General features: G+C 42.3%; 1 protein-coding gene across 4 annotated transcripts; it reads right to left on the bottom strand.

The window, feature by feature from the left end:
* Nucleotides 1-46: 46 nt before the first annotated feature.
* Nucleotides 47-19,751, bottom strand: CLNS1A (chloride nucleotide-sensitive channel 1A). Of its 4 annotated transcripts, none has more exons than XM_064365325.1 (7): nt 19,524-19,751; nt 14,015-14,151; nt 12,283-12,384; nt 11,204-11,311; nt 9,003-9,200; nt 3,741-3,831; nt 47-586 (listed from the first exon to the last, which is right to left on the bottom strand). In XM_064365325.1, the coding sequence occupies exons 1-6, from the start codon at nt 19,646-19,648 to the stop codon at nt 3,764-3,766; spliced, it is 738 nt and encodes a 245-aa protein (XP_064221395.1). In that variant the 5' UTR covers nt 19,649-19,751; the 3' UTR covers nt 47-586; nt 3,741-3,763. The 4 variants fall into 4 exon arrangements, with proteins under 4 accessions (XP_064221395.1, XP_064221396.1, XP_064221397.1 ...); XM_064365326.1 differs by having other exon boundaries at nt 47-2,494; XM_064365327.1 differs by having other exon boundaries at nt 9,003-9,176; nt 19,524-19,750.
* Nucleotides 19,752-24,315: the final 4,564 nt, after the last annotated feature.

The raw sequence follows: 24,315 nt of genomic DNA on the forward strand, positions 1-24,315 counted from the left end.
ACATTTTTCATTAATGGCTTTAGTCAAGAATAAGAGAGCACAGCAATATAGAAAACCTAGGTTTATTTGTTAAGCTATTACAAAAACAAAACAATTACCATTTGAAGTACTTTGAGGACTTCATCGCAGACTCACTTGTTCTGTTACAGAAACTAACCTAAAAGGTTGGAAATTAAAGGATATAACCTAAGAGGTTATAACAGAGCAGACTGGTAAAACATGGCGAAAGGAGCTCTCTCTTTCCCACCCAGTCTACCTACACCACGCTCTTGTGCATTTTCACCACACAGATGCATCTGCTAGCTTACAGAAGATGGATACAGTGAAGGCAGGAATTATAGGCCTACTCAGAGGGTACCCAGACACAGAAAGTTTTGGGGTAAATAATACCCTCTTGGTTAAGTTAATTCATCAAGTTAATAAAGGTCATATTATCTATCTTCTGGTGGTGACAACTTGTCTCAGCATAGTCTGTCTCAAGAAAGAACTGGTTTAGGTTGGGTTTTGGAAAAGGAAAAAGACTTTCATCAACTTCGCTCCAGAGTGGAGGAGGCACCAAGTTCTCTCCTACAGTTAGGAGCAGAATCTGAAAAACACAAGGTTCACAGTGTTTACAACAGTAATAATAACAACAATAGCTATTATTTATTGAATGCCTAGTCAAGAGCACCAGAGGACTTAGGTACATTATATCTCAGTCTCTGCAACAACGCTGCAAGACAGTTATTCTCCTCCCCATTTTACAGATGGAGGAAGTGAGGATTAAATAAGTTATATGCCTTGTCCAAAGGTATACACAAGTGTATGGTAGAGTTATGAGTCCACCATTCACTGCCGTCTCCACCCAACCTCATTCATTGAGAAATCTTAGTTCCATTATCCTGAAATTATTAATGGTTGCATAAATTACTCTATTATTATTTCTTTTTTGAGACAGAGTTTCACTCTTGTTGCCCAGGCTAGAGTGCAATGGTGCGATCTCACCTCACCACAACCTCTGCCTCCTGGATTCAAGCAATTCTCCTGCCTCAGCCTCCCAAGTAGCTGGGATTACAGGCATGTGTAACCACGACTGGCTAATTTTTGTATTTTTAATAGAGACAGGGTTTCTCTCTGTTGGTCAAGCTACTCTGGAACTCCCAACCTCAGGTGATCTGCCCTCCTCAGCTTCCCAAAGTGTTGGGATTATAGGCCTGAGCCTCCGCGCCCAACTACTCTATTTATTCCTTGTTCATTCTTTAAAGGCATGTACAATTTTAAATGAGTAAAAATTTACACGGCCAGGTGCAGTGGCTCATGCCTGTAATCTCAGCACTTTGGAAGGCCGAGGCAGGCAGATCACCTGAGGTTGGGAGTTCAAGACCAGCCGGGCCAATGGTGAAACCCGTCTCTACTAAAAACACAAAATTAGGGCCAGGCCTGGTGACAAAGCAAGACTCCGTCTCAAAAAAAAAAATTATGAATAAAATAATCTCTCTCTGCCTCTGAGCACTAGGATAAAATTAACAGAAAACAAAGCTGAATAAAAAGTTTCTGGCTATTTCACCATTAAAAAGACTCTTAAGAATTCTTGCCAAGGATTACAGTAACATCCCATTTGCTTAACTGTTTGTGACATATCAAATGAGTTTCTCATGATTCTGATTAATAACAGAGTGGCCGATGTTCTCTAAACAGTCTATTCTTCAAAAAGAAATATGTGAAAGCCCAAAAAATCTGTTTTTTTAATTTCAATAAAAGTTACTAAATGAGTATCACTGAACTGAAAAAATTAATATGCTATAATGTGATGAGAAATAAGGAAAAAAGACCTAAGTTGGTACCAAAAGATTTCCCATGAAGTAGAACAGTGAAGTGACTGACAATTGGAACTGAGAGCTGAAAATCAAAGTTAACAGAGCTCCAGTGACATGAACAAATGATTTTAACAAAGGAGACATTACTGATTTTAGATTGTATGGCTACCACTGACATAAGTAAATGTGGAAATTAAAATTAAGTATTTAAGGGAAGATATAAATCATAGAACTCTAAGAGGTTATTTTCTGATAGTTTCATCAGCAGGACATGAGAAGAAAGCAGAGGTCCAATATCACAATTCATGATTAATATAAGAAGAGATGTTTTTGTTTTTGTTTGAGATGGAGTTTCACTCTTGTTGCCCAGACTGGAGTGCAATGGCACAATCTTGACTCACTGCAACCTCTACCTCCTGAGTTCAAGCGATTCTCCTGCCTCACCCTCTCTAGTAGCTGGGATTACAAGCACCTGCCACCACGCCCAGATAATTTTTTGTATTTTTAGTAGAGACAGGGTTTCAACATGTTAGCCAGGCTGGTCTCAAACTCCTGATCTCACGTGATCCACCCGCCTCAGCCTCCCAAAGTGCTGGGATTACAGGCGTGAGCCACTACACCTGTCTAAGAAGCAATGTTATACGGTTTTCACAATGGTAGTAACTTGGAAGCTAACTGGAACTTTAAAAGGCTGGTTTCTGAAACAAAATAGAACAGGGATAAAGGAATTAAAACTTGTAATTGGAGAAAAGCCAATAATTACAGAATTAGGTTCAGAACTAAAATCTGTACCAGAAGAAAACAGAAGGAATTTTGAAATACTTATCATTGCAGAGAATAACAAGGGATCTCCTAACTTAACTGGATGACTGATGTGGTGGCAGAGTCAAGTCAAATATATAAATCTTGCTGTGCTATTACTATATGCTTTAATAAAATAAAAGGAGGATAACAAGAGCATCTCAAAGACTGGAGGATAGCCAGTATTCAAGAAAACAATGCTATAAGGTAGGAGGAAGTTGTAGTGGGGAAACAGGGACAACAATTTAACAACAGCATATAAAGGACTACTACAACTACTAGTCCTAGCTCTGTATGATACGAATATGACCTTCAGTTATTATCTAACACATAGTTGAAATACTTAGGCTGGCAAAGGACAATATATTTCTCAGAATAATGAAGTAGCAAATAAACTGTCAGGGATATCATCTAAAAATCCTGAGGTTTAAAAGAAAAACAATTTTTTTTTTTTTTTTTTTTTTTTTGAGACTGAGTTTCGCTCTTGTTACCCAGGCTGGAGCGCAATGGCGCGATCTCGGCTCACCGCAACCTCCGCCTCCCGGGTTCAGGCAATTCTCCTGCCTCAGCCTCCTGAGTAGCTGGGATTACAGGCACGCGCCACCGTGCCCAGCTAATTTTTTGTATTTTTAGTAGAGACGGGGTTTCACTGTGTTGACCAGGATGGTCTCGATCTCTTGACCTCATGATCCACCCGCCTCGGCCTCCCAAAGTGCTGGGATTACAGGCTTGAGCCACCGCGCCCGGCCAGAAAAACAATTTTTTTAAAGAAGGAAAAAGAAATAGGCCAGATGCAGTGGCTCACACCTGTAATCCCAGTACTTTGGGATGCCCAGGAGGGAGAATCATTTCAGGACAGGAGTTTGAGACCAGCCTGGGCAACCTAATGAGACCTTGACTCTCTATGAAAAATTTTAAAATAAGCTGGGTGTGGCAGCACGTGCCTATAGTCCCAGCTACTTGGGAGGGTAAGGCAAGTGGACTGCTTGAGTTCAAGGCTGCAGTGAGCTAGGATCATGCCACTGCACCCTAACCTTGGTGAGAGAGCAAGTCCCTGTCTCGAAAAAAGAAGAAAAAAAGTAGAAAGTAATCATTTCACATGATTTTCATGTTCAGTGACAAGGAAGAAAATGAACTACTTACCTTAAAACCTGCATATATCATTTTCAGTGATCAACATCTGCATCCTCAAACTGTCCAGCAACTGTTGGTGTGGTATCCACCTCCATACCATCTAAACAAAAAAAATTAATTACTGAACAATGCCCTATAAACATTTCAGACAGGTAGATTCAACTTACAACTTCTACCAGAAGGAAGCTAGTGCCCTCTGCTGGTAAGAGTTGCTTTTTTTCTTTTTTTGAAAACAGAAGTCGCAAGGGACAAACTGAGAAAGAAAATGCTACCTAGGGATTTAGGCCATATCAAAAGCAGTCTATAACATTTACTGTGTAAATTTTCAACCTCAATACTAAAACAACTCTATGTAGGAACTTTCAAATACAGTATCAATTGTTCACTCTTTACAGACCTATTCTAAGTATTGACTGTTAGGCTTTTTTTTTCTTTTAAGGTATACAGCCCTATTCTCACAAAGCTTACAACATAATTCAGGAGAAAAGACAAAAATCAGTACAGCAAGCTTTTTGCTTATTTCCCTGTTTTTGTCATCTCGTTAAATAAAAGGTATGGAGGGAACAAGAAAAAAAGAAGCCCTCATATGGTATGGCTGTCCCCCTACCCAAATCTCATTTTGAATTTTTATATGTTATGGGGGGGAACCAGTGGGAGAAACTGAATTATGGGGGCAGGCCTTTCCCATGCTGTTCTCATGATAATGAGTAAGTTTCACAAGATCTGATGATTACTATAAGGGGGAGTTTTCCTGCAAAAGCTCTTTTTGCTTGTTGCCATGCATGTAAGATGTGACTTGCTCCTCCTTGCCTTCCACCATGATTGTAAGGTCTCCCCAGCCACTTGGAACTGTGTAAGTCCAATGAAACCTCTTTCTTTTATTAATTGCCCAGTCTGGGGTATATCTTTATCAGCAGGGTGAAAACAGACTAATACAAGCCCCATGAAAAGTTGTCTTGGCCGGGCGCAGTGACTCACAGATGTAATCCCAGCACTTTGGGAGGCTGAGGCGGGTGGATCACCCAACTTTAGGAGTTCAAGACCCACCTGGCCTAAATGGCGAAACTCCTGTCTCTACTAAAAATACAAAAAAAGTAGCTGGGAGTGGTGGTGGGCACTTGTAATCACAGCCACTCGGGAGGCTGAGGCAGGAGAATCGTTTGAACCAGGAAGGCGGAGGTTGCAGTGATCTGAGATCGCGCCACTCCACTTCAGCATGAGCAACAAGAGTGAAACTCTGTCTCAAAAAAAAAAAAGTGTGTACAGTTGTTTTCTCCACTTCCCCACCTCCCATTCACCCCTCAACTCTTTGGCCCACCACAAAATATCTTCTGCTCACAGCCCCAGAGCATCCCACCACCTGCAGATACAAACGTAACACGTATTTAAATTAACTGTTCATCTTTCCACATAAAAAAATGCCATTTTTTCCAAACAGTCTTACTAAAAGGTGCCTCTCATCCGTTTAAACTAGAAACCCTTACACCAAGCCCCTGACTTCTGCTGCTTCTATCTCCTCAATCTCTCGAATCTGTCAAGTCTTTTGATATTCACTGCCACTACCTAATTTAGGCCATCACCTCTTATCTAATTTAACATGTAAGTCACACAACAGGGTTTCTCTTTTTCTCTCCAGTATTTTTCTTCTCCAGTTTTTCAAATTACAACCACAGACATCTTCTGAAACACTAATCAAAGTCTTCAACGGCTTCCCACTGACCTAAGAGTTCCTCTAAGATGCTGCCCAGTTCACAATCCTACCTTTATCTGTTACCATAATAACTACCTTTCACACTGAACTACTTTCAGTTCCTCAAATCTGAAGTCTCTTGAACCTTTCTTGGCACATTACTAATCTCTTTACCTGCTTCTCCCCTCTCAGCCTCTTTACCTGGGTCATTTCTATACATCTTTCAGATCTTGACTTAAATGTCACTTATTCTATGAAGCTTAACACTTCCCCTGACTCTCCAGGCTGGAAAAAGGGCCCAGCCCTTACAATTCCACAGCTGCCCAAGCATCTCCTGTATCTCAATGCTGTATCTCAATGTACTGTTAGCTTTTCTTCCACTACAATGTCATTGATAGAAGTCAGTAACTTCATCTCGAGTACTGCAGAATTATCTGTACCTGGTACAGTAGCTCAATAAATACCTCTTACATAAAGGAGAACATGAAGCACTAAAATGCCACACTAACAGTGTTTCACTGGCAAAAACAATGACGTGGGTACTCAGGACTTCAGAGATGGAGACTGGCATAGGCTGAAGAATTTTTTATATATAGGCAACTCCAATGTGTTAATGAGGCTTATGAATAAAAGTCCAAAAATCTCAATTTAGCAAAAAGTATTTACAACCTTAAAATCATTTGCTATAAAGCATTAAATAAGTATCCACATGGCACGCCTCAGGCAATTACTGTAATAAAAAAAGGTAACATAGGCCGGGCACAGTGGCTCACGCCTGTAATCCCAGCACTTTGGAGGCTGAGCTGGGTGGATCACAAGGTCAGGAATTTAAGACCAGCTTGGCCAAGATGGTGAAACCCTGCCTCTACTAAAAATACAAAAAGTAGGCGACGCTGGAGTAAAAAAAAAAAAAAGAAATACAAAAAGTAGCTGGGCACGATAGCAGGTGCCTGTAATCCCAGCTACTTGGGAGGCTGAGGCAGGAGAATCGCTTGAACCTGGGGGACAGAGGTTGCAGTGAGCCAAGACTGTACCACTGCACTCCAGCCTGGGCAACAGAGTAAGACTCTGTCTCCAAAAAAAATGGTAACATCTTGGCTGGGCATGGTGGCTCACACCTGTAATCCCAATACTTTGGGAAGCAGAGGTGGGTGGATCACCTGAGGTAAGAAGTTCAAGACTAGCCTGGCCAATATAGTAAAACACCGTCTCTACTAAAAATACAAAAATGAGCCAGGCATGGTGGCGCATGCCTGTAATGCCAGTTACTCAGGAGGCTGAGGCAGAAGAATCTCTTGAACCCAGAGGTGGAGACTGAAGTAAGCCAAGATCATGCCACTGCACTCCAGCCTGGGAGACAGACTGAGACTCTGACTCAAATAAATAAATAAAAATGACAGAATCATGGCCAGGTGCAGTGGCCCACGCCTGTAATCCCCAGCACTTTAGGAGGCTGAGTCGGGCAGATCACCTGAGGTCAGGAGTTTGAAACCAGCCTGGCCAACGTGGTGAAACCCCATCTCTACAAAAATAAACAAATTAGCTGAGCATGATGGCAGGTGTCTGTTAATCCCAGTTACTTGGAAGGCTGAGGTGGGTGAATCACCTGAACCTGGGAGGCAGAGGTTGCAGTGAGCCAAGATCACATCAATGCACTTCAGCCTGGATAACAGAGCAAAACTCTGTCTCAAAAAAATAATAATCAGTGTATATACACATACAAAAGGACAAAAATAAAACTGAAAGAATATGCAACAGAAAATTAATAGTAAATACCTCTCGGAATTATTTTTGATTTTTTTCTATCTCTCCTTTGCCTGAGCATACTTTCAAAATTTTTGACTAGGAATAGAAAATATTTTTGTAGATAGAAAAAAAACACTAAAAAATTACATAAGGGCCAGGTGCAGTGGCTCATGTCTATCATCCCAGTATTTTGGGAGGCCAAGGTGAGTGGATCACTTGAGGTCAGGAGTTTCAGACCAGCCTGGCTAACATGGTAAAACCCCGTTTCTACTAAAAATACAAAAAATTAGCCATGCATGGTGGTGCATGCCTGTAATCCCAGCTACTTGGGAGGCTGAAGCAGCAGAATGCTTGAACCCAGTAGGCAGAGGTTGGATTGAGCTGAGATCGTGCCACTGCACTCCAGCCTGGGTGACAGAGCAAGGCTCTACCTCAAATAAACAACAAAAAATTACATAAGAATGTCTATTCTATGTAATTCTGTATTTACTCCCTCTACTATAAAGAGTTTATTCTAAGATTTCTCTTAGTGTTTTGGATTATGTCTCCCCAAGTCCTAACTTCCAATACCTCAGATATGATCTTATGTGGAGAGCTTTACAGAGTCAATCAAGTTCATGTGAGGTCATTAGAGTGGGACCTAATATGTGACTGGTGTCCTTATAAGAAGGGTGTAATAGGGCCAGGCATGGTGGCTCACGCCTGTAATCCCAGCACTTTGGGAGGCCAAGGAGGGCGGATCACCTGAAGTCAGGAGTTCAAGACCAGCCTAGCCAACATGGTGAAACCCCTCTACTAAAAATTAAAAAATTTGCTGGGCATGGTGGCGGATGCTTGTAATCCTAGCTACTCAGGAGCCTAAGGCAGGAGAACTGCTTGAACCCAGGAGACAGAGGTTGCAGTGAGCCAATATCATGCCATTGCACTCCAGCCTAGGCAACAAGAGCAAAACTCCAACTCAAAAAAAAAAAAAAAAACAAAAAAACTGTGATAATTAAATTTATGCATCAACTTGGCTAGGCAATGGTACCCAGACAGTTTGTCAAACATTATTCTAGATGTTTCTGAGGAGGTTGTTTTTTAGATGAGATTAGCCTTATAAACTGGTGGATTCTGGGTGAAGTGAAACAGATTGTCCTTCATAGCCTTGTGGGTCTCATTTAATCAGCTGGAGGCCTCAAAAGGAAAAAGATTCACCTCCCCTCAGCAAGAAGAAATTCTGCCAGCAGAATTTCTGTGGCAGCAGAATGCAGCATCAACTATTCCCTGGGTCTCCAGTCTGCAGGCCTACCCTGCAGATTTTGGACTTGCCAGCCTTCAGTCATGTGGGTCAATTTCTTTAAATCTCTCTCTCTCCGCTTTGGTGGGTGTTTGTATACCTGAAGAGATGCCTGAATCAGCAGACCTCAGAGATAATCTACCACGGACTTCTAGCCTCCCAAACTATGAGACAGTAAAATTCTACTGTTTGAGCCACCCAGCCTGTATGATACTTTGTTATAATAGCCCTAGCAAACTAATACACAGATTCAACAGAAAAGTAATAGTGGCTATCTCTCAGTTAGAATTATACTTGTTTTATTTTTTTCACTTTTACTTTGCCTGTGCACATTAAAAACTTTTTTTTTTATTAAGGACTTTTCTAATGAGAAAAAAAATCACTAAAAACAAATGACATAAGAATTCCTATACTATGTAATTCTATATCTGCTTCCTATAGTACAAATAGTCAATTCTGAGATTTCTCTTAGAGTTATTAAAAGAACTTCTATGACTATCCATAACTTAATGCCCGAGTGCCCATCTGACTGTTCACACTGAGAAAGGACACTCACCTTCATAATCTCTTATTGAATCTTCTGTTCTGACCCCAGCCATATTATACTGGCTGCTCACAGACTGAGAAAGCATTCCTTCTAATCTCTCCAATGTGGCTTGGCCTTCTGCTGTTAGATGGGATAATCCTTCTTCATAGGTGTAAAATGTAGGGATGTCCCCCTGTCCTTGTTCTAAACAAACAGAAAACTTCAACGCTATTGTACAACAATAAGAAAAAACAAAATGGATAATAATACATCTGCTGCCAGGATGGCCAACATGCTGAAACCCTGTCTCTACTAAAACTACAAAAATTAGCTGGGCATGGTGGTGCACTCCTGTGGTCCCAGCTACTCAGGAGGCTGAGGCAGGAGAATCGCTTGTACCCAGGAGGTGGAGGTTGTAGTGAGCTGAGATCACGCCATTGCACTCCAGCCCGGGTGACAGAGCAAGACCTTGTTTGGAGGGTAGGGAGGAGGCATCTGCTGAGGATAATGTACAGTGAAAATAGGCTTCCAGGAAGATAGTTTTCAACATTTATTTAAACACATATACAGGCTACTGCTGAAAACAGAGATACAAAGAAAATGTCCCCACCCTCTAAGATTATCAAAAGAAATAACGAGCCAGTAAACAACAATTCCCAAAGAATCCCATGTCCAGGGACTAGAAGGAAAGAGCATGTTCCTAAGGTCATCCTACATTATCCTGAGGTGGGAATTTTATAAGTGAGCACAACTTAATTTATATAATGAAGATGTTTTCTAATTAAAAAACATAATCCTAAATTTCTGCTTCACGGGTACGACACCACAAAACAAACAAAGTTCACTTTTCAAGAATAAACGCCTATTTTAAAAAAAAACAATGCTCCTTTCTTTAAAAAAAAACCAGGGCCAGGTGCAGTGGCTGATATCTGTAATCCCAGCACTTTGGGAGGCCGAGATGGGAGGATTGCTTGAGCCCAGGAGTTCAAGATCAGCCTGGGCAATATAGTGAGACCTCATCTCTCCAAAAAAACTTTTTTTTCTTTAATTAGCCGGGCGCAGTGGTGTGCACCTATAGTCTCAGCTAATCAGGAGGCTGGGGTGAGAAAGCTTTAGCCTGGTAGCTCGAGGCTGCAATGAGTGGTGATGGTGCCACTGCACTCCAGCCTGGGCAACAGAGCTAGACTCTGTTTTAAAAAAATTCAGAAATTTTGGATAATACAAAAAGGCTAAAAATTTTTAATCATTCAAAAATCTCAGAAAGATAAAAATACATTTAGGTATGTGATGGAGAATCCCAGAAATGTGTTTATCTCAGGGCAGGAAGTGGGTACATATGAAGGAAATGGCTTTGGATACTAGATTGGTGTGCATAAGACCAGCAGGGAAAAGAAAAGAGAACAGCAGGCACTTTAAGCTATAAAGACTCTTTTCAGGCTAGTGACTGCATTCTGGTCTGGGGAGGAAATGGGAAAGAGTTCTTAGATAAATGAAGTATGGTTCTGAGAAAAGGAAATGACTTTGGCAGTGAACTGTTTGAAGAAACACGTTAAATAAAGATACAGGCCAGGGTGGCTGATGCCTGTAATCCCAGCATTCAGTAAGGCCAATACCAGAGGATTGTTTGAGCCCAGGAGTTGGAGACCAGCTTGGGCAATATGACAAAGCCCAGTCTCTACAAAAAATACACAAAAATTAGCCAGGCATGGTGGCGCAAGCCAGTAGTCCCACCTACTTACGAGGCTGAGCTGAGAGAATCACTTGAGCCCAGGAGGCAGAGGTGCAGTGAGCAGAAATCACGCCATGGCACACCAGCCTGGACATCAGAGTGAGACCCTTTCTCAAAATAATAATAATAATAATAAAACAAAATAAATGTTCCAGGTTCTCAAGGTGTAGAGAGAGAAGACTTGTTCTCTGGGGGCAGCTGCCTCAGCTTAAAAGACTTTCCTGACTACCCACTTTCCTATCTACCATTTTCTTTCCTTCTATATACTCTACTTATCTATTCTTCCCCCTAACAATCTCTACTTTTTACCCTCAAATATTTGTCTGTTGCAAAGGGCTTTGGCATAAAGTATACTACCGTGTCATTCACTTTTAATAATAATCTTACCATACTGTGTACTTTACAGACACATAAAAAACTATAATCCTCTACCCTTAATACAAATAAATGCCTAAAATAAAACACTAAACAAAAAAAAATTGTTTTAAGCCATTTTACTAACCATGTGCTTCCACATCATACTCTTCTTCATCGTAGTCATCTGAATCCTCATCCTCTGGATCTGGATGCAAGGCCTGGCATTCACACATTGCAGTGAACATTGCCTCCACTGAAAAGGAAATTAAACTGTAACTCATCTTTTTTTCAATGTAGAATACAATTTTATAATAAAAATAACCACTAGTGCAAATAAATTTAATGAGTACACAAGAGGCCACAGTATTTATAAAACCTGCCAAATTATAAGTAAGATCAATACTTTTTTTTCTTTTTTCTTTTTTTTTTTTTTGAGACGGAGTCTCACTCTGTCACCAGGCTGGATGGAGTACAGTGGTGTGATCTCAGCTTACTGCAACCTCTGCCTCCCGGATTCTCGCAATTCTCCTGCCTCAGCCTCCCGAGTAGCTGGGACTACAGGTGCACGCCAACACACCCAGCTAATTTTGTATTTTTAGTAGAGACGAGGTTTCACCATGTTGGCCAGGATGGCCTCAATCTCTTGATCTCATGATCCAGCCACCTCAGCCTCCCGAAGTGCTGGGGTCACAGGCATGAGCCACCGTGACCAGCTGTAAGATCAATCTTTAAAGCAGTTGAAGCAAAGGACAAGACATAAAATAATAAGAGTTCATTACAAGAGATTATTGCAATTTCTTCATGGCTCATGGGATTTTCCAAGAAAAAAGGGTCAGAGCTGTGGTGATACTGGTATCAAGGTGAAGCCCCTCTCAGCTGACTGGGCTCTTTCCAGCCATCCTAAGATCTTCCACTTTAAAACTGCTGTGTCTCCAGCAGGTGAGATTCAGTCAACAGCACCAATCAGTAAAACTAACCAGAGTCCATTCACAAAATATACCCAGATAACAGAGTGTCTACAATATTCTTACTACATTCACAACCTTTGATATTAATAGGTATTTGGTCCTCAATGACATTACCAATGCTAAAACGAAGAAAAAGCAATAGAATGGAGGTAATGGTGGCAAAGGTGAGAAAGGTAGGGGGGGGTGTGTGTGTGTGTGTGAATCAGGAATGCTTGGTACATAAAAGCAGAAGAATCAATACCCACAGAACACTCACATGCTGATTTATCACTAGGCACAAATCTAAATTCAGTAATAGGTTCAACATCATCATCACTGTCTTCCTCTTCTTCATCAGCAACAGATTCTTTTGATTCTTCTAGAAAATAAAAATACCTTTTTAATGTCATTATTTGACTTTAAAAAAATGAAGCATATTGATAAATCTGAATATTGCAATTATGGTTCTCACACACACACACACACACACACACACATTCACACTCTGGTTAGGTTAGTGACACACTGGGTAGAGAGAGACAGAGAGAGAGAGTGAGTGTGAGTGTGTGAGAGTGTGTGTGTGTGTGTGTGTGTGTGTGTGTAAGGGGAGGGAATCCTGATTTATCCAGTAAGCATCCTAGAAAAGCCTTGCCTCAATCTTCTGACCTCGTGATCTACCCGCCTTGGCCTCCTAGAAAGGCCTTGCCTCAATCTCCTGACCTTGTGATCCATCAGCCTCAGCCTCCCAAAGTTCTGTGATTACAGGTGTGAGCCACTGCGCCTGGCTGGGAATGAACTTTTAAGGTCACTTTTAAGGTAATCTAATTTCATCAACAATGAGCTGACGGTCATCTTTTCTTTTTCTGAGACTGAGAATTGTTTTGTTGCCCAGACTGGACAACCTCACCCTTTCAGACTCAAGCGATCCTCCCACCTCAGTCTACTAAGCAGCTATGACTACAGGCACTTGCCACGACGCCCTGCTTTTTTTTTTTTTTTTTTTGAGATGGGGTCTTACTCTGTTGCCCAGGCTGGTCTCGAACTCCTGGGCTCAAGTGATCCTCCTGTCTTGGCCTTTCAAACTGCTGGGATTATGGCTAGGTGCGATGGCTCACACCTGTAATCCCACAATTTTGGGAGGCTGAAGCAGGTGGATCACAAGGTCAGGAGTTCGAGACCAGCCTGGCCAACATGGCGAAAATACAAAAATAGAAAAAGTAGCTACTAAAAATACAAAAAGTAGCTGGGCATGGTGGCAGGCACCTGTAATCTCAGCTGCTCAGGAGGCTAAGGCAGGAGAATCTCTTGAACCCAGGAGGCGGAAGATGCAGTGAGCCAAGATCACATCACTGCACTACAGCCTGGGCAACACAGTGAGATTCCAACTCAAAAAAAAAAAAAAGAGAAAGACAGAATAAACAATTAAACTTCAAAGGAAAAGTTAAAAATACATATCCATAATAAATGAAGAATTTTAAGTGTAAATATATAGAAAATATATACAGATACACAAGAATGTCCATTATGAAAACTTCAAGTGTCCAAGCTGCTGTGCTGAACATTTGTTTCATAAACTATTATCCAAAATGAGTCAATGACTTCAGTGTTACATCATTGATTATTACTGAAGACTTTTGTTTTTGTTTTTGTTTTTGTTTTTTTGAGATGGAGTCTTGCTCTGCCGCCCAGGCTGGGGTCAGTGGCTCAATCTTGGCTCAGTGCAACCTCCGCCTCCCGGGTTCAACTGATTCTCCTGCCTCAGCCTCCCAAGTAGCTAGGACTACAGGTGAGTGCCACCACGCCTGACTAATTTTTTGCATTTTTAGTAGAGACGGGGTTTCACTGTGTTAGCCAGGACGGACCTTTTAACCTCGTGATCCATCTGCCTCAGCCTCCCAAAATTCTGGGATTACAGGCATGAGCCACAGCGCCAGCCCCAAAGACTGTTTTAATTTTAAAATATAATTTGCTATCAAAGAAAACATTAGATTAAATTACACCATACATACCTTCAAATTTGGCATTCACCATAACATACAAGTGCTCTCCTAGACAGTCACTTCTGTCCCTGGACAATGCATGTAAGCTAATGGTGGGGTATTCCAGTGAGAATCCTAATCCGGAGCCATCTAACCAAGACAGGCGGCTGAAAAACATGTTTTAAGTACATTATTTTTATAAATTAAATCCTAAAGTAATACCACAAAGTATATAAGTTTGGACACCTTTATGCATATAAATAAATTCAAGCTTACTTTTTTAGAAATGTTCATAAAATAAGAAAATTCAGTAGTGGGAATTTAATTTTCTTTAAGATCAATTCTGTTATGGTCTCTTTACCTCTAGCTATAAATTAAAACAAACTTGAAATTCCATTTTCCTCAGTCACATGTATGTTTCTATGACTTTCATGCCTACTCTTTTTTGGTGTGTCTTCGAGCACCCTCTTTGCTTTTGCAAATCCTTCCCTCTTCCATGAGGCCTCCCTTCAACTACTCCAGTCCATAATAATCTCTTATTTTTCTGAATTGCAAATTATAGCACTTAACTCTGTGGTAATGAGTATTATATGTGCCCTTTCGGAATCTGAGTGACTTGACGGCAGAACTGGTCACATTCCGTTATTTAACATTCTTCAAAACCATTAGCAAAGAGCTCAGCAGGTAAATATGCAATAAATCCTTGGTAATCGTTCATTTCTCCATGAATCCTATATTAAATGACATACATATGAAATGGCTGTAATCACACTCACCGCAAGTCAAGAAATAATTATTACCTTGAGAGACAGTCTCCCTAAAGCCTTTCATTTATGCAACAACTTTAAGAGAAAGCCACAGAAATGCTAGGTCTCATTTTCCCTCAAGTGCGGTCAAATGTGAATATTTTACTGGTGTGACAAAGAAAACATATCACCAAAATCAGTATGTTGAGCTTTCAGTAGAGGCTAGCTAGCTTTCTGATAATACTTCATCCATCTGGAGCTGTACCATTTAGCAGGAAAAAAAAATTCTGAAGAAACCACAAAAAAAAAAAAACGTGAATGCAATATACTGGTTGCTTGGGGCTAGAAGGAAATAGGGAACTGCAATGGATACCAGTTTCTTTTCTGGATGAAGAAAATATTCTAAAATGGTGTTAATTGTACAACTCTGTAAACAGACTAAAAACTACTGAATTGTATGTTTAAATGGTTAAACTGTATGCTATATGAATTATTTTAAAAAGTTAATGAAGTGGCCAGGAGTGGTGGCTTACGCCTGTAATCCCCACATTTTGGGAGGCCGAAGCAGGCGGATCATGAGGTCAGGAGTTCAAGACCAGCCTGGCCAACGAAATGCCATCTCCACTAAAAATGTAAAAACTAGCTAGGTATGGCAGCACATTCCTGTAATTCCAGCTACTTGGAAGGCTAAGGCAGGAGAACAGCTTGAACCGGGACCCAGGAGCCGGAGGTTGCAGTGAGCCAAAATCACTCCAGCCTGGGCTACAGAGCTCATCTCAAAAAAAAAAAAAAAGTTAATGAAGTAAGACCCATGTATCATTCTATATTCTATACAATTTTAACAAGCCTGGCTGTCTAATTTCCAAACAAGCAAACACAAAAGTACAACAGGAGAACCTCGGTAGGACTGCCTTGGGCAGGAACAATGACAATGTGACAGTCTGAATCACTCACGTTCAGTGGAAGGGGAGGATGAACTTTACACTTCAGTTCCCCTAAAGGAAATCAATATCTAACCACACACTATGAGTATTAAACACATGACCCTCAGTTACCAAGAGCATTACCAAAAGCAAAGGCAGATTATTAAATTATGGTGATAACTGTGTAACTCTGTAAATATACTAAAATTTACTTAATTATATACTTTTAAAAACCAAAAGATTCTGTAGCATAGGGTAAGAGAAAAACTAAAAATAAAAAAATAAAAAAAATTTTTTAAAGCAAAAAATAGCCAGGCGTGGTAGTGCATGCCTGTAATCCCAACTACTTGGGAGGCTGAATTAGGAAAATTGCTTGAACCCAGGAGGCAGAGGTTGTGGTGAGCCAAGATAGTACCATTGCACTCCAGCCTGGGCAACAAGAGTGAAACTCTGTCTCCAAAAAAAAAAAAAAAAAAGCAAAAGCAGGAATATATGCACTGTCACATGGAAAGATTTCCATCCAACATGCTTATTAAGAAAAAAAAAATCTTGGAAGTTTAAAAGTGATAAATCTTTGTTTTTGTCTTTTTGAGATGAAGTCTCATTCTGTCACCCAGGCTGGAATGTGGTGGCGTGATCTTGGCTCACTCCAACCTCCACCTCCAGGGTTCAAGCAATTCTTCTGCTTCAGTCTCCCAAGTAGCTGGAATTACAGGTACATGACACCATACCTGGCTAATTTTTGTATTATAAGTAGAGACGAGGTTTCACCATGATGACCAGGATGGTCTCAAACTCCTAACCTCAGGTGATCCACCACCTCAGCCTTCAAAAGTGCTGGGATTACAGGCGTTAGCCACTGCACCTGGCCTAAAAGTGATAAATCTTAAAGAGCTAAAAGTGATAAAAGCTCTAGAAATTGGCCGGGCGCGGTGGCTCACATGTGTATTACATGTATATAGTATGTGTATGTATTTACACTCTTTTTTTTGTATTTATGTTTCACAAAAAAAATCTCTTAAAGAAGAAACCTAAGAGATTTGTTTGTGAAAAGCTGAAATAAAGAATTTTTTATTTTTTTAAGAGATAAGGTCTCACTGTCACCCAGGCTGGAGTGCAGTGGCCTGATCACAGCTCACGGAAGCCTCACCTTCCCAGGCTCAAGTAATCCTCCCACCTCACCACCCCCAGAGTAGCTGGGACTACAGGCACGCACCATCATGACTGGCTAATTTCTGCATTTTTTTGTATTCTTTGTAGAGACGGGGTTTTGCCATGTTGCCCAGGCTGGTCAAGAACTCCTGGGCTCAAGCTATCTGCTCACTTTGGCCTCTCAAAGTGCTGGGATTACAGGCATGAGTCACCTTGCCCAGCCTAAGAATTTTTTAAAAACAGATAAAAACTTGAAATAAGTTATACTTCCTTAGTGTGAGAAATGTATTGTGGTTATACAAGAGAATGTCCCTGTTCCTCTGAGATATAGGAAATGGAAAACAGGTCTGCAATTCTCAAATGGCTCAGAAAAAAAAAAAGAGACATAAATGTGGCAAAATGTTAATTAGGTTTGAAATTTTTTTTTGAGACAGAGTCTCGCTGTCAGCCAGGCAGAAGTGCAATGGCACAATCTCAGCTCACTGCAACCTCTGCCTCCCGGGTTCAAGCGATTCTCCTGCTTCAGCCCCCCAAGTAGCTGGGATTACAGATGCACGCCACCACACCCTGCTAATTTTTCTATTTTTAGTAGATATGGGGTTTCACCATGTTGGCCAGGCTGGTCTTGAACTCCTGTCCTCAGGTGATCCACCCCACCCATCAGCCTCCCAAAGTGCTAGGATTACAGGCACGAGCCACTGCACCCAGCCTTAGGTTTGAAATTTTTGTTTTTTTGTTTTTGTTTTTGTTTTTTTTAAGAGACGGGGTTTCACCGTGTTAGTCAGGATGATCTCCATCTCCTGACCTCATGATCCACCCGCCTCAGCCTCCCAAAGTTCTGGGATTACAGTCATGAGCCACTGAGCCCAGCTAGGTCTGAAATTTTTCAAAATGCAAAAACAAATACAGGACTGTCCCTTAAAAGGAGTTATAATATTGAAAGAAGTGTCAATATACTTAAATGTCATGAATAAAAAAGGAATGCCTGGAACTAGGAATGTATCTGTGCTCCATCTTCCACCACTTATAAGAAACTGCTTTCCTCAATTATCAAAGATTTCCTTGTCAATACTCAAAACAGGCTCTTCGGATTTTGTTTCTGACTGCTCCTTCCTACTTTCTCGAATCTCTTCTTCTTCTGTGACCCACCTCTTAATATAGGTGTATCCCTAGGATTCTATACTTGGTCCTCTTCTCTTCTGAGATATCCAATCCATTTCCATGAGTATACGCTAATACCTTCTCTAACGACTTCCAAACATCTCTCTTTAATATCACTTTCCCAAGACACACTTTGTTTGTTTGTTTGTTTGTTTTGTTTTGAGACAGGGTCTCACTCTGTTATGCAAGCTGGACTGCAGGGGCACAATAACGCTCACGGCAGCCTCGACCTCCTGGGCTCAGGTGATCCTCCCACCTCAGTTTCCTGAGTAGCTAGAACTACAGGCCGCCACCACGCCTGGCTAATTTTTGTAGAGACTGTTTCACCATGTGGCCCAGGCTGATCTCAAACTGCTGGGCTAAAGCGATCCACTCGCCTCAGCTTCCCAAAATGGTGGGATTACCGGTGTGACGCACCACACCCGGCCCAAAACGCAAAACACACTCATGTATACAACTACTACACACATGTCCTGACCAAACTCATTATCTGCCTCTCACGTCAATCTTGTTTTTCCTCCCATCCTTATGTCTTACTTCAGTGACTGGCCTGAAGCCTAAGCCTTGCTCAATGCCTAAATTTCCCTTTAAAGCAGCAGTTCTTTACAGTTTTTGTAGTCTGGATTCTCTGAGAGGCAGAATTTTGGCCCCACGACCTTCACTTTCTGGTGTCACGCCTGTGAATACGTTATATTACATAGCAAAAGGGACTTCGCAAACGTAATTAAGGTTATCAGTTGACAGTAACACTGGTAGAGTTTATCCTGGATTTTATAGGCGGTCCCAAAGTAATTACATGAGCACTTAAAAGTAGAGAATTTTCTCTGGCTGTAGACAAGTGACGGAGCAAAAGGGGAAGCAACAGGTATCTGAAGGACAGGAAGGATTCCGCGTGTCATTACAGACTTCAAAATAAAGAGGACTACAAGTCAAGGAAACAGAGACCTCAGTTCTACCACCACAATATTTAAGGAGGATCTATCTGACTGTGAAAATACAGAAATGCTCCAGGTGGCCAAATAAAAGGGCAATTCCTTCCAGGACCCCAAAACGGGAGACTAGTCCCTCTGCATATGACCCCTGTCTGTGTCAGGTGAAGGGGTGTTCCTCCTTAGTATACCTACAGAAGAAAATCTATATTGTGTAGTATCCAAACTTTCAAAGTCCTCCACAATCTGCTCTGAAACTACGTATCCCGCAGAGGGGACCACTTCCTGCATCTGTTCATCCGAAAGACAGGCACACTTATAGACCCTTAAAACGAGACCATGCGTGAAGGGCAACGCACGCGCCAGACCTCCCGTAAACAGGCGAGTTAAAAGCAAAAAGAAAAGCAGCACAATCCATGAGGGGAAATTACGGTCGGAGAAAATAGAGAATGGAAGACTCCGGAGGAGCGCTAGAAAAACCGAGTCTTCCACCCGGTACAGGTATCCCTGAGGCGTCCCGGGCAAGCGCCCCCGCTCCCAGCAGCCCACTAGGCCGCCCCTCGCCTGGCCCCTTCGCACCGCCTGCGCGAGCGAGGAGGAGGCCGGCGCTGGGGACCAGGAACCCTACCTCTCAGCGATGTAAAGGGTACCGGTGCCAAGGCCCTTCCCATTCAGCACAGCCTCGGTGTCTGGCTGCTGCCGCAGGAGCCCCTCCGACGGCCCAGGCGGCGGGAAACTTTTGAGGAAGCTCATAACAGCACAGAATACGGCAACACAGGCCCTGAGGGAGTTGGGGCACAGCAATGCATGCACAGCACCGCCCGACCCGGAAAAGGAAGTTACCCCGGAAGAACAACTTAGTCGGCCCCGGAACCTGAGCGCCATCGACCATAGAGATGCGACATTCTAGGAAAAGCGTCGGAGGTCGGCTAAAAGCGAGTTGAGTTTGACTGCGGACCGAGTTGAGTTTGACCGCGGGACGCCCCTCCCCCTCTTCCTCGCCATTTCTGAGGTTCTGGGCTTCAAATAACCGAGAGTTCTGTGGGACTTTCTACCCCAAGGTTGTCACAGTGAAACCGCCATTACAAAATTGTAATTGAGACACTGAAAGCGACCTATCTAAATCCATGTTGTTTCTAACCTCCAAGCTGTCCTTGTGCATTCCTGGGCATACTTTGAGAGGAACTTAGTTTATAGTTTAAAGTTTAAAACAAATGATGAAAGCCTTTTCCCAAAACAAATTTCCTTCTTGCCTGGGGACTGGACTGCCTTTGTAGGACTAACAAATTAGCTACAAGATTTTAGAAATTATGGTTTAGATTAGAAATTACAGCTGGAGGCTACAAGATTCTGACCCTCCCTAAACTGCACCTAAGATCGGTGCTTGAGATACGTTGCAGCCCTTGCACCTGATGGATCAACTGGCACCACCAGATGGATAAACTGGCTTATGTGATCTTGTGACCACCTCCTTCTTTTTTTTTTTGAGACGAAGTTTCACTCTTGTTTGCCCAGGCTGGAGTGCAATGGCATGGCATAATCTGTACACATTGCAACCTCCACCTCCTCGGTTCAAGCGATTCTTCTGCCTCAGCCTCCCAAGTAGCTGGGATTACAGGCGCCCGCCACCACGCCTGGCTAATTTTTTGTATTTTTAGTAGAGATGGGGTTTCTCCATGTTGGCCAGCCTGGTCTCAAACTCCTGACCTTCAGGTGATTCACCCGCCTTGGCCTCCCAAAGTTCTGGGATTACAGGCATGTGCCACAGTGCCCAGCCAGCTCTGTGAGTTTCTTTGAGAAAACTCTGTTCCAAACTGGGTTTGGAAGTTGTGATAGAAATTGGACTGGGTCGAGGATCGAATTTGATCCAGTTATTAACTGGCTTGGATCCAGTTAGAGCCCTCTTACATCTGACTAGGCCAGAAAGAAACTGGTAGTACATGGTGATATTTTAGGGGTTATAAAATTTGGCTTTTGAAAATTCACAGGGATTTTTGTGTTACTCCCTTTTACTTCTTTTTCTGTTGTTGTGTTTTGTTTTGTTTTGTTTGAGTCAGAGTCTTGCTGTGTTGCCCAGGCTGGAGTGCAATGGTGCCATCTCGGCTTACTGCAATCTCTGCCTCCTGGGTTCAAGTGATTCTCCTGCCTCAGCCTCCTGAGTAGCTGAGATTACAGGTGCCCACCACCACACCTGGCTACTTACTGTATTTTTAATACAGATAGGGTTTCACCATGTTGGCCAGGCTGGTCTCGAACTCCTGACCTCATGATCCACCCACCTCAGCCTCCCAAAATGCTGGGATTACAGGCGTGAGCCACCGTGCCCAGCCCCTCCCTTTTATTTCATTTTTCCTGCTTGCTTAGGTAGGAAAAAAATCATTGACTACGTTGATCAAGGGAAACTGAGAGAAAAGCCAATATCTTAGGTAAAAATGGGATTCTTAATTTCTGGAGGACTGAGTCTCTTCCAGCTTATGCATGGATAAGTGTTAGGCCTGGGAAGCAGTGAAACCTTATAGAAATGGCAAAATCTTACTGAACATAACTTACAGTGGAGTGTTTTAAATGAACAACAATGCACTGAAGTGCATTCGAAAATGAGGGCTCCCAAATTAGTCTCATCTAGCGATGCCTATTAATATGTAGAAGCTTCTAAAAATGTTTAAAGGTGACAGGGTCCATCAAGGGGCAAGTTTGAGTCTTGCCAGTTTGATATTGGGTGCTAAGTGGAGTGGCTAATGTCAATGTTTTGTCACATGTTATTTTGCTCTTGCCATAGTGGAAAAAGATAAATTTCCTTTTGTGTTGCAACTTGGTCCCCAGGGCTATAGTGCGGTGAGCCAGGTTATTAGAACAGCTCATGGAAAGGGAACCCAGAAGCCTGACATGCCAGGAAAAGTTGAAGGATTTCTTACCAATCAGACTCTCTCTCTGTGCAAACCAGTTGAATGAATGATAACTATCACTGCTTATATCCTCCATAAAGTTTTTCTTAATGCAACAAAGGATTCTAAGGCTATTCTTAAGCTGTAGTGAATCTGGTGGGCTTTGTGTGTCTTTCTGTATGGGTCTGTCATAAAGAGAAGTACCTTAGGATAGAATAAAAGCTTAGGACCCCATAAGCCTGCTGTTCAAGCCAGCCCAGCATACTAGTCAGTTCCAAATTTTGCTGCAAGTCTCTGAAGAAAAAAACAAAAACAAAACAAAACAGAAAAACTGGATGAGGTCTCCATCTTGTTTTATGTCCTTAGGAGCTTGACCTCGTAATCATATGGCAGTACTTTATCTTGATCTCCACCTTCCAGGAAACAGGAATTTTGGGGTTCATGTCACTGTTAGCTCTAAAAATCTCCTTCAGTAGTTACAAGCATTTGAAGCTCAAAATTACCCTAGATTTCTTGGAAAAGCAACAGAAACTACTCAGTGCTGTAGCTGAGCAGCTAAGGCTTTGTCATTTTACAATGGTGGCCTGAGTTCAATTCCTGGTTTAGGGTATGAGTACTTTCTGGGTGATATTTGTGTGACTTTTTTTTGTTGTTTCTTTTTTCTTTTTTTTGAGACAGAATCTCGCTCTGTCACCCAGGCTAGAGTGCAGTGGCACAATCTCGGCTTACTGTAACCTCCACCTCCTGGATTCAAGTGATTCTCTTGCTGCAGCCTCCTGAGTAGCTGGGATTACAGGTGCCCACCACCATGTCTGGCTAATTTTTTTTTTTTTTTGTATTTTTAGCAGAGGCGGGGTTTCACCATGTTGGCCAGACTGGTCTTGAACTCCTAACCTTGTGATCTGCTCACCTTTGCCTCCCAAAGTGTTGGGATTACAGGCGTGATCCCTCGCAGCCAGTCCGTGTGACCTTTATCATTTGTTAATTCTCTTCCCCTCCACAAACAACTTCTGGGTTCCCTTCGTGAATTTTCCTTTTCCTAAACACCTGGGAGGTTACCTTTGGTGAAGTTCAAAAGCCAGAAATATTGGCCACTTGGCATGGCTAAAGTCAGGTAATAAGAGATTTAAAAGGATTTTTAAAAGAGCACTGTGGTGGCTGGGTGCAGTGGCTCACGTCTGTAATCCCAGCACTTTGGGAGGCTGAGGTGCGTGGATCACGAGGTCAAGAAATCAAGACCAACCTGGCCAACATGGTGAAACCCTGTCTCTACTAAAAATATAAAAATTACCCAGGCGTGGTGGCACATGCCTGTAATCCCAGCTACTCGGGAGGCTGAGGCAGGAGAATTGCTTGAACCTGGGAGGTGGAGGTTGCAGTGAGCCTAGATAGTGCCACTGCACTCCAGCCTGGTGACAGAGTGAGACTCCATCTCAAAACAAAAACAAAAACAAGAGCACTGTGGTTAAAAGTCAGTTTAATTAAAAGTGGATATCTGCCAGGAGCAGTGGCTCTTAGCTATAATCTCAGCACTTTGGGAGGCTGAGGCAGGAGGATCACATGAGCCCAGAAATTCAAGACCAGCCTGGGCAACATTGTGAAACCCGTCTCTATTAAAAATACAAAAATTAGTCAGGCACGGTGGTGCGGGCCTGTGGTCCCAGCTACTCAGGAGGTTAAGGCAAGAGAATCGCTTGAACCTGGGAGTCAGAGGCTGCAGTGAGCTGAGACTGCACCACTGCACTCCAGCCTGGGTGACAGAGTGAGACTCCATCTCAAAAAAGAAATGGATATCCAAGCAATAGGTATATTTAAAAGGCCTTCATGTTTTTTTCATCTTGGATCTTGTTTTTCTGGAAAAAAGTTTTTTCTTCTCAGTCAACTGAATTATTTTTCTACATTTTGTCTTGCCACTCAATGCACACAAGAGAGGCTCTAAGATAGCTTCTAATAGGCTGAGACTCCTTGGGAAAAACAGAGGAGGTGCCACAGAACCTATTTTGGGAAAAATCTCTGTTTTCTTCATGGAACCCCAGGAATTAAAAGTAGATAGATCCTTCTCAAAATCTAAGGCTCTGTTCTCTTTCCTTCTTTCCTTTCCTTTCCTTTTCCTTCCTCCCTCCTTCCCTCCCTCCTTCCCTTCCTTCCTTCCCTTTTTTTTTTTTGGAGTCCAGTGGTGCAATCTCAGCTCATTACAACCTCCACCTCCTGGGTTCACGATTCTCCTGCCTCAGCCTCCCAAGCACCTGGGACTACAGATGTGTGCCACCACACTCAGCTAATTTTTGTGTTTTTAGTAGAGATGGGGTTTCACCATACCTCCAGGCTGGTCTTGAACTCCTGACCTCAAGTGATCTGCCCACCTTGGCTTCCCAAAGTGCTGGGATCACAGGCATGAGCCACTGCACCTGGTCTGAATCAATTTTTAAGGATAATTTGGTGGGTATGGGGTGCCAGTGAGTTGGGAATACTGATTGGTCAGGTCAGAAATGAAATCATAGGGAGTCAACGCTGTCCTCTTGCTTTGAGTCAGCT

This window comes from Aotus nancymaae, unplaced genomic scaffold, assembly GCF_030222135.1.
Source record: "Aotus nancymaae isolate 86718 unplaced genomic scaffold, 86718_ANA_hifiasm-v0.15.2.pri h1tg000059l, whole genome shotgun sequence".
NCBI classification, from domain to species: domain Eukaryota; kingdom Metazoa; phylum Chordata; class Mammalia; order Primates; family Aotidae; genus Aotus; species Aotus nancymaae.